This window comes from Protomyctophum bolini (assembly GCF_963924005.1).
Source record: "Protomyctophum bolini genome assembly, chromosome: 5".
Taxonomy (NCBI): domain Eukaryota; kingdom Metazoa; phylum Chordata; class Actinopteri; order Myctophiformes; family Myctophidae; genus Protomyctophum; species Protomyctophum bolini.
The window spans coordinates 7035459-7055458 of NC_137866.1; the positions used below are offsets into that span (position 1 = coordinate 7035459).

Genomic DNA, 20000 nt, shown 5'->3' on the forward strand with positions numbered 1-20000 from the left:
TTGTTGTGTTCCCCATCAGCCGAAGCAGTGGACAGTGATCCGGCCAGGTAAGTGCAGCTCTCAGAGATACAGCCAAAGGTGAAGGAAGGGAGGAAGGAAGGGAGGAAGGGAGGAAGGAAGGGAGGAAGGGAGGAGGAAGGGAGGGAGGGAGGGAGGGAGGGAGGGAGGGAGGAAGGAAGGGTGAAGTAGGAGGAAAGAGAGGAGAAGAGAAAGATGGAGGAGTGTAGGGTGTCATGCAGGGACTGATTGATTCCCCGCAAAGGTGCTCAGTGCACAGTGTTTGCAGCTCAAAGGTGCTCAGTGCACAGTGTTTGCAGCTCAAAGGTGCTCAGTGCACAGTGTTTGCAGCTCAAAGGTGCTCAGTGCACAGTGTTTGCAGCTCAAAGGTGCTCAGTGCACAGTGTTTGCAGCTCAAAGGTGCTCAGTGCACAGTGTTTGCAGCTCAAAGGTGCTCAGTGCACAGTGTTTGCAGCTCAAAGGTGCTCAGTGCACAGTGTTTGCAGCTCAAAGGTGCTCGCACAGTGTTTGCAGCTCAAAGGTGCTCGCACAGTGTTTGCAGCTCATCACACACAGCCAAACTCACAGTCATCCAACAACTGCTAAAAAATCGATTACATCCAAAAATGGATCTTCAAAATGATTATATCTGATGCAGTATACTAGTGTGTATGACTTTGATTTTAATCATTGAAATGATCATGGGTTGAAATGTAAGAGAAAGAGTTATATGCACAGGAGGAGGCCCCCCATACAGACAGAGAGAGAGAGCGCAGTCCCTCATACACCTCGCATACAACGTGTGTGAAGTGGTGTCATAGTTGTGATGTATTATTATTTCCCAGAGTGCAATGTGCTCGGTCAGTACGTGTTTGGAAGTCCAGACCCGTTTCCCAGTACTGTCACAAACTCTTCACCACAGACATGCTCTCCTACATACAGGTAACGCACATGTACATACGCACGCACACACACACACACACACACACACACACACACACACACACACACACACACACATGCACATAAACCAATATAGAGTTTACTTATTGTATTGTATTGCATCACTGTATAACCCACAAGAGAAACATTTTGAGAAAACTCTAATGCAGAAAATGCAGAGTAGGAAATCTTTTACATACACACACACACACACACACACACACGCACACGCACACGCACACGCACACACACACACACACACACACACACACACACACGTCGCACACTCACTCACACTCAGAGCCACTCAGTCCACTTGTCCATACTGTATGGTATCCTAATTGGTTCCTTCCTGTATAATTGAGTCATGCTCATACAGTAGCTTATGGCTTAGCTGTCTCTCTCATATTTCTTTCTCTCCATTTCCCCCGTTTATCTCTTCCTGTCAAAGGGATTAAAATGCAATATGGCCTCTATATGCCTTCTCCTCTCTCTGCTCCTCTTGTTCTGTGTCTCTGTGTGTGTGTGTGTGTGTGTGTGTGTGTGTGTGTGTGTGTGTGTGTGTGTGTGTGTGTGTGTGTGTGTGTGTGCGTGCACAAGTGTCTTGTGTGTGTGCAGTGCGGAACCGTGTCGGTTCCTTCTGCTACTAAATCTTTATTTGCCTTCTGTCTATAGCTCTCACTTTACTAATCCTCTCTCTCTCTCTGTCTCTCTGTCTCTCTCTCCCTCTCTGTCTGTCTCTGTCCCACTCTCTCTCTCTCTGTCTCTTTCGTTCTCTCTCTCTCTGTCTCTTTCGTTCTCTCTCTCTCTCTCTCTCTCTCTCTCTCTCTCTCTGGCCTGTCTGTGCTGTGCTTGTCTCGGTGCAGAAGACGGAGGAGAATGTCTCGGACACAGGTACCGACCCAGTGCCATGTGACTTAAGTGTTTGCTTAACCCTGCATTCTGACCTGAGATCAGATTCTAAAAAAATGTCTTCTACATCCTGACAGTTTTTCAATTCTGACCCGAGATCAGATTCTAAAAAAATGTCTGCTATGTCAGTCGCTCTTCGAATTTTCAAAAAAATAGCAGACCTACAAGCTCGTAGCGCGCCAGCTTGTAGATCTGCTATCTTTCAATAGCTAAAGCATAACGTAATGCTAACACCAAACGGGGTGCCCGGCCCAAAATGGGTTAATGCATGTGTAAGAGCAGTGTGTTGTACTGGTGACATCAAAGTCCAGGTAGTTGCTATTATAGAACAGTGGCGAGAGCATGCTTTTGGAAACGAATCATGTACAGTAAATGCTCCATGAAGACTGCTCTAAAGACTCTCTCTCTCTCTCTCTCTCTCTCTCTCCCCCCCCCCCCGCCAGAGTTCCGGGCAGCAGATTCCTGTGGTGGTTGAAAGCTGCATTCGTTTCATAAACCTTCATGGTGAGTCAGGCATGCATGGCTTCTACAATATATGGCACTCGTGCGTGCGTGCGTGCGTGCGTGCGCGCGATCACTGGCATAAGTGTGAGAGAGAGGAGTTTTCTTTTAAATGTCAATTAAATTAAGTCCCCTCACATCCGTGTGCAAATTGCCTCCTGCACACAATTCTATACATCCATTCAAACTGAACTCTGACTTGGAGAGGGAGTCTGGGGAGATGGTGGGTGGGTTATGCTCTGATCATTAGTATATAGGCCTGTACAATGTCAAAAAGAATATGAATCAATGTAATAATGGGAATCAAACTCGTGTTGGAAATATTTTATTTTGATGTGGTGGTCATAATACAATATGTCACGTTGATTGTACACAGAATCACAGATACTGTACAAATGACAGATTGTTTTGTATAGTTCTGTGTCTCTATAGGTGTACACTGTACACCTATAGAGACACAGAACTACATTGCATTTTGTTTTATTTAAAAAAAAACTCAACAAAGAAGTTTATTTGTATTTCTGTCCTAATATTTTTTATTTCTAATACATTTGTCTTAATATTATTTGACATTGATAATATAACTTACTATAAGTATTTATTCTAATTTAAGCTTTAGTCTTTGTGTGCACATGCATTGAGCCTGTCAGAAATAGCAAAAAAACAAGTGTTTTTTCTAACATGTTTTAGTGGTAGATCTTGGCTTACAATTGGGAATAAAATGGGCTCTTGGGCTTGAAAAGGTTGGTTACCACTGGTGTACAGTATGTGGTCGTTTCATTCACTCTTGCGTCCCTATAAACATGTCTGTCTGTCTGTCTGTCTGTCTGTCTGTCTCATGTCCGTCTGTCTGTCAGGCCTTCATCATGAAGGAATCTTCAGAGTTCCAGGGTCTCAGAGAGAAGTCAATCACATCCGAGATGCATTTGAGAGAGGTACAGTATATGTACCACCACAGCAGTGGTTGGGTCTCAATCTGTTTTGAGCTCTGGACCACGAGCATATTTCGAAACAGCCATGGACCAAGTGGTTATGAATGATACAACACGTATCATAACGTGTGTGTGTGTGTGTGTGTGTGTGTGTGTGTGTGTGTGTGTGTGTGTGTGTGTGTGTGTGTGTGTGTGTGTGTGTGTGTGTGTGTGTGTGTGTGTGTGTGTGTGTGTGTGTGTGTGTGTGTGTGTGTGTGTGTGTGTGCGTGTGCGTGCGTAGGAGAGGACCCTCTATCAGACAGTGAATGTGACCTGGACTCCGTGGCCGGCGTGTTGAAGCTGTACTTCAGGGGTCTGGAACCTCCTCTCTTTCCTTACGAGAGCTACTCTCAGCTGCTGGAGTGTTTCCGTAAGACTGTGAACATTTATAACTTCACTTTCAGCCTGCTTTGTTTTATCGTTTGGCCTTTGAGAGCATATTTATCTTTATTTTGTTGTTGCAGTTGTGTTGTTTGTATATTGCTCCAAATTCCAATAGCATACACCACGTTTACTCAAAACCACGGCAGGATTGTTTATCGCATTACTGTATGCAGGGGTGAATTCTATACACAGGTGTGTGTGCGTGCAGTGTGTGTGTGTGTCTCTCTCTCTCCCTCTCTCTGTCCCTCTTCCCGGAATCACCTGATGCTAAATAGTTTACTCCTATTAGAGCTGCATCACTGGTTTACAGAATTGACTGCTTTTGCAGTCATGGGCATGGCCGCAGTTCAGGAGTCTGCTATAGCCACAAAGACTTCTCTTTGTTTAACCCATTCTGAACGGGAACCCATTTTGGTGTTAGCGTCATGTCGTGCTTTAGCTATTGAAAAATAGCAGATCTACAAGCTCATAGCGCGCCACCGAGTGGCGCGCTACGAGCTTGTAGGTCTGCTATTTTTTGAAAAATCGAAGAACGACTGAAATTTTTAGAATCTGATCTCAGGTCAGAATGGGTCCGGGATAATCAGACAAGTGTGTGTCCAGTGGAAAACCTCGTATGAATCTGATCTCAGGTCAGAATGGGTTAAGTGTGCAACTAAATTAACCACCAGACCTTTTGCGGGTGCCACTTTAGAGCAGTGACTACACAAGTATACACAGCAGTATATAGGAACGGGAGGATATTAGATTAAAACACGATAAAGCACTTCTTGAAAGGATTTGTCTCCGTTATTTTTGAGAGCGACAGTGAGACAGAAAGGCCGGGAAGTGACACACAGAAAACAACCCGTCATGGGAGTGGAACTGGCAAGGAACACATGCCTTCTTCAGTGTGTTATATAATACAATGTCATGTTGATATGGCGGTACACTGACTTTCAAGAACATCAAAGCTTGACACTTGATGTACACAGATACAAATGGACAGATCGTTTTTGTAGTTCTGCATGAGTGTGTCTCTAGGAGGTGTATGTGGGCGTTTCATTCACTCTTACATGCCTATAAATATGGGGTGCATACTTAGTTTAGACTATAGTCATTGGTTAGACATGACATTAGGTTTAGGTGTGCTGCCCCGTGGGAGGTTAGGGTTTGAGATGGGTTGTCGTCAGGGCCGGTTCTAGGCATAGGCGAACTAGGCGGTCGCCTAGGGCCTCAACCACTGAGGGGGCCTCGTCACAGGGAGAAGATTTTTTTTTTTCATGTATCCCTTACATGGGCTACTGGCCACATGTGGCCCCCACCTAGCTTCTTAATTTTGATCTCAAAGTGCACCAGATTGAAGCATTTTCATGGCAAATTTACAATTTTTATCCGGCGTGGCAAAGCAGGAGGGGGGGGGCCTCTGTATAATATGTTGCCTAGGGCCTCAAAAGGCCTAGAACCGGCACTACTGTAGGACCACTACCAGTTGACCTGTAGTAAGTCTCATGGTCGGGGGGGTAGGACCAAGGGATTTGGGATTTGTTTATAAACATTTTGGTATTTGTTTATAAACATTTGTGATTTGTTTATAAACATTTGTGATTTGTTTATAAACATTTGTGATTTGTTTATAAACATTTTGGGATTTGTTTATAAACATTTGGGATTTGTTTACAAACATTTGGGATTTGTTTATAAACATTTGGGATTTGTAAGTCTCATGGGGGGGGTAGGACCACTACCAGTTGACCTGCAGTAAGTCTCATGGTCGGGGGGGTAGGACCAAGTCTCATGGGTTTTGGGATTTGTTTATAAACATTTTGGTATTTGTTTATAAACATTTGGGATTTGTTTATAAACATTTGGGATTTGTTTATAAACATTTTGGGATTTGTTTATAAACATTTGGGATTTGTTTACAAACATTTGGGATTTGTTTATAAACATTTGGGATTTGTAATTCTCATGGGGGGGGTAGGACCACTACTACTGGCCACATGAGGCCCCCACCTAGCTTCTTAATTTTGATCTCAAAGTGCACCAGATTGAAGCATTTTCATGGCAAATTTACAATTTTTATCCGGCGTGGCAAAGCAGGAGGGGGGGGGCTCTGTATAATATGTTGCCTAGGGCCTCAAAAGGCCTAGAACCGGCACTAACTTGTCGTTGTAGGACTAATGACTGGTCTAACCAAATGACTCGTCTGTCTGTCTGTCTGTCTGTCTGTCTGTCTGTCTGTCTGTCTGTCTGTCTGTCTTATCTGTCTGTCTGTCTGTCTGCTGAAACTATGTTTTGCCAGGGACCCCATACATGATTTGTATTGTTAAAATGTTTCATAAGAATATGTGTGTAAGTGGTTAAACTATCCTGATCCTCTATTAACACATTTTGTTGGGTACCCCTGCCCCCCCCCCTCTCATTGGCTGCACCCCCCCCCCCCCCCCCCCCCCCTCTTCTCCCCCTTTGCAGAAATCGAGGGGCTGCCGGAGAAATCGTCCCAGATCAAAGTGATAGTGTCGTCGTTCCCCCGGCCACTCCTCGTTGTCCTGCGTTACCTCTTTGCCTTCCTCAATCAGTAAGCCGCATCATGGCAATAGCCTCTCTCGTGCTTGTCAAATCTGACCTGAGATCAGATTCTAAAAAATGTCTTCTTATACTTCCTGACGGTTTTCTGAAAAAGCCATGTTTCTATGTGTCGGTCGTTCTTCGATTTTTCAAAAAATAGCAGACCTACAAGCTCATAGCGCGCCACTCGGTGGCGCGCTATGAGCTTGTAGTCGTAGATCTGCTGTTTTTCAATAGCTAAAGCATAACGTAATGCTAACACAAATGGGTTAACCATGTGTGGAAAATGAAAATAAGAATACATTGTGAGCCAAGGTTTAGTTAGTTAAACTAAAACTAAACAAACTAAATATCAATATTTTTTAGAATCTGATCTCGGGTCAGAATGGAAAACTGTATGGATTGTAGAAGACATTTTTTAGAATCTGATCTCGGGTCAGAATGGAAAACTGTCAGGATTGTAAAAGACATTTTTTAGAATCTGATCTCGGGTCAGAATGGAAAACGGTCAGGATTGTAGAAGACATTTTTTAGAATCTGATCTCGGGTCAGAATGGAAAACGGTCAGGATTGTAGAAGACATTTTTTAGAATCTGATCTCGGGTCAGAATGGAAAACTGTCAGGATTGTAGAAGACATTTTTTAGAATCTGATCTCAGGTCAGAATGGAAAACTGTCAGGATTGTAGAAGACATTTTTTAGAATCTGATCTCGGGTCAGAATGGAAAACTGTCAGGATGTAGAAGACATTTTTTTTAATCTGATCTCAGGTCAGAATGGAAAACTGAGGATGTAGAAGACATTTTTTAGAATCTGATCTCAGGTCAGAATGGAAAACTGTCAGGATGTAGTCTGTAGAAGACATGTTTAGAATCTGATCTCAGGTCAGAATGGGTTTAAAAAAACGAATGAAAAATCCCAAACTAATCTAAGCGTGGTGCGTATATGTAGCGTGTCCCAGTACAGTGACGAGAACATGATGCTGCCCTACAACCTGGCGGTGTGCTTCGGCCCCAGCCTGCTGAGGGGGGCGGAGCCGGGCGACGCCGTGGCGCGGCAGCCGCAGATCAACGACCTGGTGAAGACCATGATCCTGCAGCACGACGCCATCTTCCCCGGCCAGGCGGAGGTGGCCGGGCCAGTCTACGAGAAGCACATGACCCTGGAGCAGGAGGAGTACTGGTGAGTACAGTAATGACCCTGGAGCAGGAGGAGTACTGGTGAGTATAGTAATGACCCTGGAGCAGGAGGAGTACTGGTGAGTACAGTAATGACCCTGGAGCAGGAGGAGTACTGGTGAGTATAGTAATGACCCTGGAGCAGGAGGAGTACTGGTGAGTATAGTAATGACCCTGGAGCAGGAGGAGTACTGGTGAGTACAGTAGATACATGACCCTGGAGCAGGAGGAGTACTGGTGAGTACAGTAATGACCCTCATGGAGCAGGAGGAGTACTGGTGAGTACAGTAATGACCCTGGAGCAGGAGGAGTACTGGTGAGTACAGTAATGACCCTCATGGAGCAGGAGGAGTACTGGGTGAGTACAGTAATGACCCTGGAGCAGGAGGAGTACTGGTGAGTACAGTAATGACCCTGGAGCAGGAGGAGTACTGGTGAGTACAGTAATGACCCTCATGGAGCAGGAGGAGTACTGGGTGAGTACAGTAATGACCCTGGAGCAGGAGGAGTACTGGTGAGTACAGTACTGACCCTGGAGCAGGAGGAGTACTGGTGAGTACAGTAATGACCCTCATGGAGCAGGAGGAGTACTGGTGAGTACAGTACTGACCCTGGAGCAGGAGGAGTACTGGTGAGTACAGTAATGACCCTGGAGCAGGAGGAGTACTGGTGAGTACAGTAATGACCCTGGAGCAGGAGGAGTACTGGTGAGTACAGTAATGACCCTGGAGCAGGAGGAGTACTGGTGAGTACAGTAATGACCCTGGAGCAGGAGGAGTACTGGTGAGTAGTGAGTACAGTAATGACCCTGGAGCAGGAGGAGTACTGGTGAGTAGTGAGTACAGTAATGACCCTAGGGCAGGAGGAGTACTGGTGAGTACAGTAATGACCCTCATGGAGCAGGAGGAGTACTGGTGAGTACAGTTACAGTAGATGAGTTGTTTCTCTCTCTCTCCTCGTCGACATGGTGGGGGTAGCCGTTAGCCTCGGCGTCACCGTCAAGGTGTGCATTTTGGTTCATGTTTTGCTCATTTTGGTTCCGTTTTTTTGAAGCTCAAAGGGGGGGGCAGCAAGTCGAAGAACTAACTGGTTTAGAGACACTAGAGATGTCCCCGATACTGTATCGGTATCGGATCGGCCCTTAATTGTCATAATATCGGATCATATCGGTATGGGTGAATATGCCATTCTATACCCACAGATCTGACACAGGGGGTAAGGGGGGGTTGACACTATGATCTGACACAGGGGGTAAAGGGGGGGTTGGCACTATGATCTGACACAGGGGGTAAAGGGGGGGTTGGCACTATGATCTGACACAGGGGGTAAAGGGGGGGTTGGCACTATGATCTGACACAGGGGGTAAAGGGGGGGTTGGCACTATGATCTGACACAGGGGGTAAAGGGGGGGTTGGCACTATGATCTGACACAGGGGGTAAAGGGGGGTTGACACTATGATCTGACACAGGGGGTAAAGGGGGGTTGACACTATGATCTGACACAGGGGGTAAAGGGGGGGTTGGCACTATGATCTGACACAGGGGGTAAAGGGGGGGTTGGCACTATGATCTGACACAGGGGGTAAAGGGGGGTTGACACTATGATCTGACACAGGGGGTAAAGGGGGGTTGGCACTATGATCTGACACAGGGGGTAAAGGGGGGTTGACACTATGATCTGACACAGGGGGTAAAGGGGGGTTGACACTATGATCTGACACAGGGGGTAAAGGGGGGTTGACACTATGATCTGACACAGGGGGTAAAGGGGGGTTGACACTATGATCTGACACAGGGGGTAAAGGGGGGTTGGCACTATGATCTGACACAGGGGGTAAAGGGGGGTTGACACTATGATCTGACACAGGGGGTAAAGGGGGGTTGACACTATGATCTGACACGGGGGGTAAGGGGGGTTGACACTATGATCTGACACAGGGGGTAAAGGGGGGTTGACACTATGATCTGACACAGGGGGTAAAGGGGGGTTGACACTATGATCTGACACAGGGGGTAAAGGGGGGTTGACACTATGATCTGACACAGGGGGTAAAGGGGGGTTGACACTATGATCTGACACAGGGGGTAAGGGGGGTTGACACTATGATCTGACACAGGGGGTAAAGGGGGGTTGACACTATGATCTGACACAGGGGGTAAAGGGGGGTTGACACTATGATCTGACACAGGGGGTAAAGGGGGGTTGACACTATGATCTGACACAGGGGGTAAAGGGGGGTTGACACTATGATCTGACACAGGGGGTAAAGGGGGGTTGACACTATGATCTGACACAGGGGGTAAAGGGGGGTTGACACTATGATCTGACACAGGGGGTAAAGGGGGGTTGACACTATGATCTGACACAGGGGGTAAAGGAGGGTTGACACTATGATCTGACACAGGGGGTAAAGGGGGGTTGACACTATGATCTGACACAGGGGGTAAAGGGGGGTTGACACTATGGGGGTAAGGGGGGTTGACACTATGGCAGCAGGTAAATAAAATGTTGGGACATGTGGAGTTTGCTTTGGAGTTGGCCCAAACTGCAAGTGCACATTTGAGTGAGGAGTCTGCTATAAACACAACAGGAGATATATATAGCTATATAGCTATAAACACAACATGAGATCACGACACATCGGTATTCGGTATCGGTATAAGCTAACACAGAAATTGAGGTAATCCTGGTCTCTATACTGCCTCCCCCTGGCCAGCCGGGGCGCCTGATGGAGGGGAAAGGAACTGGTTGGAATAACGTGTTCCTTCCACGCGCTACGACGTCCAACCAGGGAAACTCCCCCCTGTCAGGTGTAAAGGAGCAACTTGGACACTCGGGCATGAAGGGAGCATGAGTTAAGTCCGTTGCTCTCCCCAGGTTGGCGGAGGATGTGTAGAGCCCAGGATCACAGCAGATGATTGACACAGGGGTGAAAAATGGGTTACAAAATCGTGGGATAAAAAATATATTTAAAAAAAAAGAAATTGAGGTATCGGGATGGGATCGGAAAGCGAAAAAAGGGACATCCCTACTATAGACACGAATACAAAATGACATCATTCAGGACTTTGGATGTATTCGGAACGTTCCCCCGAGATGTTATGAATATCTGAACGAGTCCAACATTATCCATTTTGTTGTCTAAAAAAAAAGAATCATTTCAATTTCTAATGTGTGTGTTTGTTGAGGTATTTTGCTACATGATAAGAGAACCAATATGCACGTGCATTTACTACTCGCTCAGTCCAGACCATGAGTGGTACGAATGAAAGGTCCTCTGCGTGGATAATGTGGTTATAATTACAGCGGTATCTTTTTAATTGTCACATGAGCTGTATAGCCTCGTGGTACAGTGGCAGAGTGCTCATACAGTGGGTCCTTCAGATTGCATAATCGGAGAGGAACGAACGGGCCACGTGCAGCGAGTCAGTGGAAATGTGAAACGGAAAGTGTGGAACTCTGTAATGACAAAAACCTCAATCCCTGTTTGGCTTTGTCCGCAGTGAGCCGATTACTGAGGAGGGAGACGGAGAGGCGGAGCATTTACCCAGTGAGGAGGGTGAGCACAGTACTATATAAAATATACAGTAAAACTCTCTATGTATAATGAATACGCAAATGATGCACAAATTAGTCAAATGTTCCACGTTCATAGAATTAACCAATTGTTTTGGTGTTTTCAACATTATGTTATAATTTAGCTCATAGCGCGCCCTATACGAGCTTGTAGGTCTGCTATTTTGTTTTTTTAAATAGTGAAAATATTTATTTCAGAAAACTGGAGGATTTAGAATTATTTTTTTTATTTTTTTCGAGGTCAGGCCCAAAATGGGTTAAATCAGGTAATGTAGTACGATACACGGAATTGCATTGTAATATTGAAGTACCGTATATGTATGTATAAATGTGTGTGTGTGTGTGTGTGTGTGTGTGTGTGTGTGTTGTGCGCGTGCACAGAGTGGGAGGCGGTGGCGATGTTTGACTATGTGGCGAGGTCTCCGGCTGAGCTGTCCTTCAAGCAAGGAGATCTCCTCCTACTCAACAGCAAGGCCTCCTGTGATTGGTGGAGGGGGGAAGTGGGAGGCGTCAAGGGCCTCATCCCGCACAAGTACATCAACGTCCTCGACGGGTGAGTGACAGCTCACCGTTCATTTGTTCTCGGAAAGCCCTTCCATATACGACAATACCTTAAAGGGATAGTTCAGATTTTTTGAACTTAAGTTGTATGAAATACTTGCCATTAATATAGTGGTTGCAACTGTATTCATTGATTGCCCGAGTCCCTTGGTGGGAGTTCTGCTCTGGTTTTGGTCAATATTAAGTAGTTCCGGTCATTTTGTGGGGGGCACTGGGGGCCACACAGTAAAGGTAAATTAATCCACAAAACTAACGTCATTTGTATTGTTGACCTATTTCTAAAATATTAGCGCGACTTTCGTTCAACTTTGACCCCTCTATCACATGGAACTATTTTTTGGGGCGTAGTGATATGGACACAAAAAACATATTTCTGTGTGATAGAGGGGTAAAAGAATAACGAAAGTTGCACTAATATTTTTAGAAATAGGTCAACAATACAAATGACAATGTTAGTTTTGTGGATTCATTTACCTTTACTGCGTGGCCCCCAGTACCCCCCACAAAATGACCGGAACTACTTGATATTTCACCAAAACCAGAGCAGAACTCCCACCACGGGACTCAATTATTACAGTTGCAACACTATATTAATGGCAAGTATTTCATACAGCTTAAGTTAAAAAAATCTGAACTATCCCTTTAATTCTGGGTTCCTAACTCCTTCAGCGCCACCTGGTGGTCACCAGTAATGTCTTTGAGTGCCAATTCTCCCATTATAAAGAAAGAAAGAATTTGTAATTCTATTATGCATGTAATGTGCATGTCATCACCTGTACACCAGATTAGAGGAATTTTGGTATACAACAACTTTTTTTTTTGTTTATCCGTCTTTTTTAATTATTTGTTCCGCCCAAAGATGTGTGTTTATTGTGAGTTGTCACCTGCCTAAAGGTCCTTCAAATGAATACTTTTTTGAAACGTCTATGGGGGGAAATTAATTGGGAATTATGTCCTGGTGCGGGACTGCGTCGCTCGATAGCTCCCTTCTTGGAGGGACTTTTGCAGGGTCGTTAACACACAACCCCCTCCTTTCTGAAGCTCTCGCTTCACTCCTCGAGCCCCTCACATCCCTCACACAATGTATGTTTAGATGATGGACATCAGAAAGGGCTAGTAAAATGTCTCTTGAATGTGGGAGACTCAATAATCACGTTCATGCGGGGTGACAGTTCATATGACATTTTAAAAACTGTTTTTTTTCAGTTAGTGTGAAAGTGTGAGTGTGGGGGGGGCCTGGGTTGACTGTACAAGTCTCTTTCTCTCTCTCCTGCTTTCCCTCACACATACAGTGAGTACACTTTACATGAGCTCAAACAGTCACCACCCAAACACAATATTTGAGTTGTTATTGCCTGAGGTGATGGGACCGTATACAGGCACTGGCGAAGGCAACGTGTTGTGAGCTTATAGGTCTACTGTAGTCAGAGCATACAGTAAGCTAAAAGGTAGGGTAAGTGATATTAAGACCTGAGGTCGATTCTACGAATGTCTTCTAAATCATGACAGTTTTCCGACAAACCCATGTTTCTATGTCAGTCGTTCTCAAACTATTTCATGCCAAGGCCCCCCAGAATTATATGTATTTGGCCACCGACATAGTCTTTGGGTCCCTGGAACAACATATTTTCAGATGGGGGTCTGTGTATAATGTTTAGGGGCATTGACATGAAATATTGAGCACCACTGTGCTCAATAAGAAAACTGTCAGGATTTAGAAGACATTTTTTAAATGTCGAGTTCAGGCCTAAATGGGTTAAAGTGCCAAAAGTAGAAAGTCATCGTGCAGAATGTCCCATTTCAAGTTTTCAAAAATGTATAAAAAATATTTGCGACGCATTGTGAGCTTGTAGATGCAGGCTATTTTCAAATGGCCAGTTCCGTTTTTGTCCTACTTAATGTTTTGGTTACGTCAAACACGTGTTCACGTGTAATTCAGCTTTTAGACGTGTCAAAGAGTTTAGACGTGTCAAATATACATATAAAACAATTGTTCAAGGCTATTTGCAGCCCTGCACTCAATAAACACCTCGGGACAGTTAGTGCGGTATATATTGCAGTAGTTATAGGGCGGATAGACTTCACACAGACATCGCTGACTGACGTGGTTCTTCTCAGCTCTGAGGACTTCCCCAAACTACTGAAGGTGAGCTCAAAGATTCTTTGCTAGTATGCAATTGCAATGACAGCAATGCTCGACCTGCGTTGTTTTTGGCAGCAAATTTCTATTTCAGTTTTGTCATAGTCTTTGGACTGAAACTTCATTTAGTTTTAGTCACATTTTAGTCACCTGGAATGTCTTAGTGTCTACAAATCTAGAGTTGATTTAGTCGACTAAAATGTATTTTGGCGGGTCTTGATGCCGTCGTAATGAGTGTTTTTACAAGCTCACAACGCGTCGCGTTGCAACGCGTTGTGAGCTTGTAGATCGGCTATTTTCAGCATGCAATCAAGTCTCAATCTCTTGTCCACTAGTCCCTTCCTAACATTTTAGTCTACCGTAATTTCCGGACTATAAGCTGCACCTTTTTACCCATGATTTGAACCCTGCGGCTTATACAACGGTGCGGCTTATCTATGGATTTTTACAGCTAACGCAGAGCCATCTAAGGCTCTGAGCTAACGAAACGGCCACTAGGGGGCCACCTGCGGCTTATAGTCCGGTGCGGCTTGTATACGTACATATTTGGGATTTTCCCTAAATTTGGCTGGTGCGGCTTATATTCAGGTGCGCCTTATAGTCCGGAAATTACGGTAGTTTTTATTTGTCGACGAAATTGTCAGTAGGCTATATTTAGTTTTTGTCATCTTAACTTATTTTTCATTTAGTTTCCATTTGTTTTTGTCAGTGAAAATAGGTAGTCGACGAAAAATGTTCGTCTTAGTTTTAGTCGACGAAAACAACACTGACCTGCGGGCTGCAGGGTCAAATAATTGGTAGAGCGCCGAGATTGTAATGATATAGGTTATGTGTTCAAAAAATGTCATAGTATTTTGTTTTGTATTTCAAACCTCGAAGAGTGAAATTACAATCGATATATAGGCTACTGTGTTAAGTGGCCTTAATATGTGTTTTTGAGGATCTTAAAGTGGGTCCTCCTCCTGACCCAGAAAAGGTTGATACCTGATACACTGTCTAATGAGAACGACATCAGTTACATTCAATGTTCTTATAAGTTGTCTCTGTAGCAGATCCAAAGGCATACAGACAGAGTCAAACAACTATACTGACTGACAGCCTTTTTTTATTGTTCTCACAGAAAAATGAAGATTGTGATCCTTCTTTTCGCCGTGCTGGCCATCATTAACGTGGCAGCAGTGCAGAATGCCAAAGCCGAGGATAAGCCAGGTAACTATAGTTTCATAAGATGTCATTTGGTGTGATGTGACGTCAAGCCGTGTAACTTAAAGGACCTATAACATAAAATTCAACATTTTCACTTTATTTTGTGTTTTTGGGGCTCCCATATGTGTTTTCTATCCCCACAAATAACCAATTTTGAACAATCAGGCTTTCATATCGTACGGGTGTTTTAATGGAAATTGCTCTCAGGAACAGCTCAACTGATTTTGGCCTCATCGTGATGTCATCAATGTCACCCTACTTTGTATAATTCCTCCTCTTTTTCAGTCTTTAGTTCCAAATTTGCATTCCTACTTTGTTTACAATGTCTACCATTGTTGATTTTCCAAGCTGACATGGAATGGAAACAAGCCTGGTTTTATCTAGCGTCCGTATTATAATGACTCGAATATTAAATAATCTGCATATCAGCACCCCCACCACCTCAGGACATTGTGGTACTGCAGCTAAAACTGCTTTCAAAGTCCAGAAAGAAATGACAAGGCCTGGTTATATCAGAGTGGTGATTGATGCTCAAACCATTAGAAATAACTTTGAGAGACAGACAATATGATATTAAAAGCAGTTTTAAAATGCATGTTATTTGCGCTTTAAAGCAGTGGTTTTCAACCAGTGGTCCGGAGGGCCACCAGTGGTCCCTGAGGGGGTTCCAGGTGGTCCCCAGCTAAATGATGGAGAGTTGGTAACCAAATGGACCCTTATAGATCTTTAACTCATGAGTTAAATTATTGTTAAACATCTGCCTAACTACATTTTAAGAAGTATACACAATAATTGTTATTTTGATCAACATTTACCTGTTATCTCTCCTATGGTACCAACAGCCGTTTGTGTACACGGCAGCCGTTTTTCTGGGATGGGCGTGGCCAAAGTGGCAGTCTTCGCCGATTGGTTCACAGTTCACACCAACCAATCAAAATAGTAGCAAAGCAGATGACGTCGTTGTCAATGTGGCTGGCTAACCTAGCTAACCAAACCAGATTTTCGACTGAGACTAACACCGCCATATACCGAGTCACCATGGACCTGAATCGCCAGAACATGATTTTTTTTAATGGCCGTGGCTAGCGATTCAGGGCTGGAGCCAGGCTACGGATGTACCAATATTTGATGATATTTTGTATATAGAACCTTAATACCTTAAGTAATTTTGTGAAACGCCTGTTTGGCAACCTGCATTAACATGTGTTAAAGGATAAAGGTGTAATTGTTGAGGATACAGACTTGACCCATGCATACAGCACCAGGCACGTGCACGGGGGCTTCTGCCCTCTAGCTGCCCCTTCAACCATCAGTAAAAAGTGTCCCCCCCTAGACCATGGATGCAGTATTTACTGTGGTGAAACCCCCTCACAAATGCCCTCTCTCCATGCCCTACTCGAAAGGCAGCATTCATGAGAATTGCCCCTTCCTTACTCTCCTGAACTGGAACGCAGCAATTTATGTTCATGTTAGAACTGCCCTCTATAGTAATCCATGCCGTATACGCCGCATCTCCAGTACAGCTTGATTATACTTAAATTGAGCTGGCTGGGAGGTCAAATCAAATCCAGAGTCATATCCACAATCTAATCCATATACAGTCAAGGTACAAATCCATAGTCAATTCCAATCGTATTCCAATATACAGCAACGATATCCTTTACTATTCTCTACACTGTACACTTACCCTGCGATATACTTCTCATTATGCTGCTGTAGCTGCTGTGAAGGTGGAAGACGCCCCTAAACCTGCTGAGATGGGCCACGAGGCTGAAGAGGCCGAGGATGAAGGAGATTTTGAGGATGATGAGGGAGAGATGGAAGAGGATGATGAGGGAGAGATGGAAGAGGATGATGAGGGAGAGATGGAAGATGATGAGGGAGAGATGGAAGAGGATGAGGGAGAGATGGAAGAGGATGAGGCAGAGTTGGAGAAGGATGAGGACACGGCAGAGAGCAGGTCCAGAGGTATCAAGACCAGAGGATGAGGCAGTGAGCCTTCTTATAGGTTAAGGTGAGGACATGGAAGTCAACAAGCCCTATCGTTTGTACTGACACGGTACCATGTAGTTATAGTAAATGGAAGTTCCCCTAGTATAAAGTTGAGTATAGGGTATTTTTGAGGGGGCTCTAACGCCCTCCTATGTCCAGCTTTGAGGGTTTGTGTGAACATAAACATGGCATAAAAACAAACATGATGATAAGAGCGCCTCTCACTTCACACAGGTGTGATTTATTTTTTACACCATTTCATTAAAGCAGCAGAAAACCGCATACACTCTTGCATAATAATAATTTTACATAAAGACATTTTTTCTTTTTATGTCTTTATAAACGATTGTAAAACATAGATTGGTTACGTAAATTGCAAAGTGTTTCCCTTTTGGCAACCACACTAATAATAATAACATGCCACCACACTAATAATAATAACATGCCACTATCTCATGTATTAACGTGTTAATGCACTTCTTCCACAGCTCCAGGGGAAACCCAGAGTCACCACCGTCTTCTTCCACAGCTCCAGGGGAAACCCACAGTCACCATCGTCTTCAATAATACATCCTTTGGCCGATCGAGACCTATTTGTGACACTCAAATAAAAGTCAAATGCAACTTTTGACTTGTCTTCTTTTTGTGATGGGGGGGGGGTGTAGTATTTTCTAAAGAGCATAAAGGATAAACTACTAGGCCATGGCTTTCTAACTGGTGGTCCGTGAAGGTATTGCATGTGGTCCCTGACCAAGCATTTAGTATGTACTGTATAGGAAGGTATTATGCAAGGAGTGAACTGTGAACATTTGTATTTTATTTTATCGACCACTAGTTGAGAAACAATGCACTAAGATTGAGTGCATAGGACATCACATCCCATATGAAGTCCTCCTCCCTGTAAGAGAGGGGGGAGTGTTTGTGGATTACGAGGAGTGTCTGCTGTCTCCTTTTATGTTGTGGAGAGCAGAGTTCATGGAGCTATACTCTCTCACTGGCTGCTCCTTCACAGAGAAACTCGTTCCATTCTTCAGTCCACAGCCTATAGAGCGCCGCAGTCCCGCCCCCCTCTCAGAAAAGCGAGTGGCCCAGGAAATGGAAACCCCAATGCATTCTCCCATCGGCACTTCTAATATAATTTATTTAAAGACGGTTACGCCGCGGACAAAGCCAATTCGGATCGTGACAAATCATGACAATGAACACAATGTTTTGGGCCGATCAAATCATTAGAAAGAAGAAAAGAAAGTCAGGAGACAACACTATTTGTTTTGTTTTTCGTCTTATAAATTATTTGATCGGCCCAAAACATTGTGTTCATTGTCATGATTTGTCATGATCCGAATTGGCTTTGTCCGCGGCGTAACCGTCTTTAAATAAGTTATATTAGAAGTGCCGATGGGAGAATGCATTGGGGTTTCCATTTCCTGGGCCACTCGCTTTTCTGAAAGGGGGCGGGACTACGGCGCTCTATAATGATGCTGGTATAGAAACTCTGCTCCTCTGAGAATTATCACCTGCTCCACTACTTTTGTGGTCTACCTTATTAAAGGGTAAGACCTCTTTTTGAGAGGTTTGGGTTGTTTTCTTACCTTATTATGCTGGGCAAACTATTCCATTCCATGAGTTATTTCGCTCCGTTGTGTTGTTCATTAGCAATTTAAGAAATAAAAATAGTCGCTTATTGACTTCCATTGTAACGGGGAAACGGCTCTCAAAGTCACTCTTTTAGCACATAAACCAACGCTACAAAAGCTGATTCTGACAGTTTATGACATCAGGAAAACTCGTGCGGTTTGAAGATAGATTTATAAAGTTACTATTTTATTTTAGACTCATGCAGTACTGCGGCGTTCCCAACTCTCGCGGGCCGTCTTGCGAGGTTTCGTTTGTAAACGGAAGTCTCCACGCTGTTTGAGATGCACCCAGCTGCAGCCTCGCATATGAGCAATCCCAGACAGACACTTTACACACTTCTTCAATCTAAAGTGTCTCCCTCAAACACGTCCATTGGGTATGTTTTTAGTGACAAACGGACGAGATCAAATCCATTTGTTTACATCCCCGTCGTTTCCAAAAAGGAAGTGGTGTACAGTTTTGGTCCAATCAGATCGTTTTGCAACAGCAGTGATTCGGTCGGCATATAGGCATACCTACCGGATCTTCTTTCTACACAAATTAGTCAAAACAAGTTAAAAAAGAAAAACGCATGAGTTTTCCTGATGTCATAAACTGTCAGAATCAGCTTTTGTTGCGTTTGTTTATGTGCTGAAAGAGTGACTTTGAGAGCTGTTTCCCCGCCGCAATGGAAGTCAATGGACCCTATTTTTTATTTCTTAAATTGCCGGAGCGAAATGACTCGTGGAATGTAATAGTTTGCCCATAAGAAAACAACCCAAACCTCTAAAAAAGTGGTCTTGCCCTTTAAGTGCCTATGTAAAAAAAACTGGAGGATTTAGAAGACTTTTTTTTTTCAGGCCTAAATGTGTGAAATAGCCGGTATATGAAGATGGAGTGAGTGTGTGATTGTGGCTTAGTAGTGAATCATGTGAATGAGAAGCGTGACGCTGAGGCGGCCCAATTAACAGACCGGCAGCGTTCTGCACTGAGGTTTTCCTGCAACTGAACTTGAACTCTGCGCATGTCTGTGACACTATAGGCCGCCATGATGCTCATATGTTGTCCTTCTTCTCTTCCATGTTCTCCATCAGTTCAGAGCGAGGGAAGAAGGACGAAGGGGGAGGAGGTGGAAGCACCGGTAACTTGACAGTCGAGGATCCACAAGCAGAGAATACTACCCGGTACACACACACACACACACACACACACACACATGCACGCACACAGACGCACACACACGCGCGCAGCCGCACACACACACGCGCACAGCCGCACATGCTGTTAGAAACGGCGAGAGAGGCCATTTTGTTATGTCAATTTAAGAATACATGTTTAGTAATTATGAATATTAATAGCCCCAACACCGTAATGTCAGAGGATGCAGCCCCCTAAAAGCCGCTTTTATAAACTAAGGGGTTAAAGTGGATATACCGAGACCATTTTGGTGTACAAAGCCGTAAATTACTTGA

General features: G+C 44.3%; 1 protein-coding gene across 2 annotated transcripts in view; it reads left to right on the top strand.

The window, feature by feature from the left end:
- Positions 1–20000, top strand: part of arhgap4b (Rho GTPase activating protein 4b) — a 48878-nt gene that overhangs the window by 25556 nt on the left and 3322 nt on the right. The window contains exons 12-21 of one of the 2 annotated variants that reach the window (XM_080763070.1): positions 20–47; positions 843–939; positions 2295–2355; positions 3210–3287; positions 3565–3693; positions 6162–6267; positions 7209–7439; positions 10940–10995; positions 11394–11565; positions 19623–19712. In XM_080763070.1, the coding sequence (XP_080619196.1) occupies positions 20–47; positions 843–939; positions 2295–2355; positions 3210–3287; positions 3565–3693; positions 6162–6267; positions 7209–7439; positions 10940–10995; positions 11394–11565; positions 19623–19712 (1048 nt within the window). Of the gene's footprint in view, positions 1–19; positions 48–842; positions 940–1805; positions 1834–2294; positions 2356–3209; positions 3288–3564; positions 3694–6161; positions 6268–7208; positions 7440–10939; positions 10996–11393; positions 11566–19622; positions 19713–20000 lie in introns of both variants that reach the window. The other variant, XM_080763071.1, reaches the window with a different exon arrangement.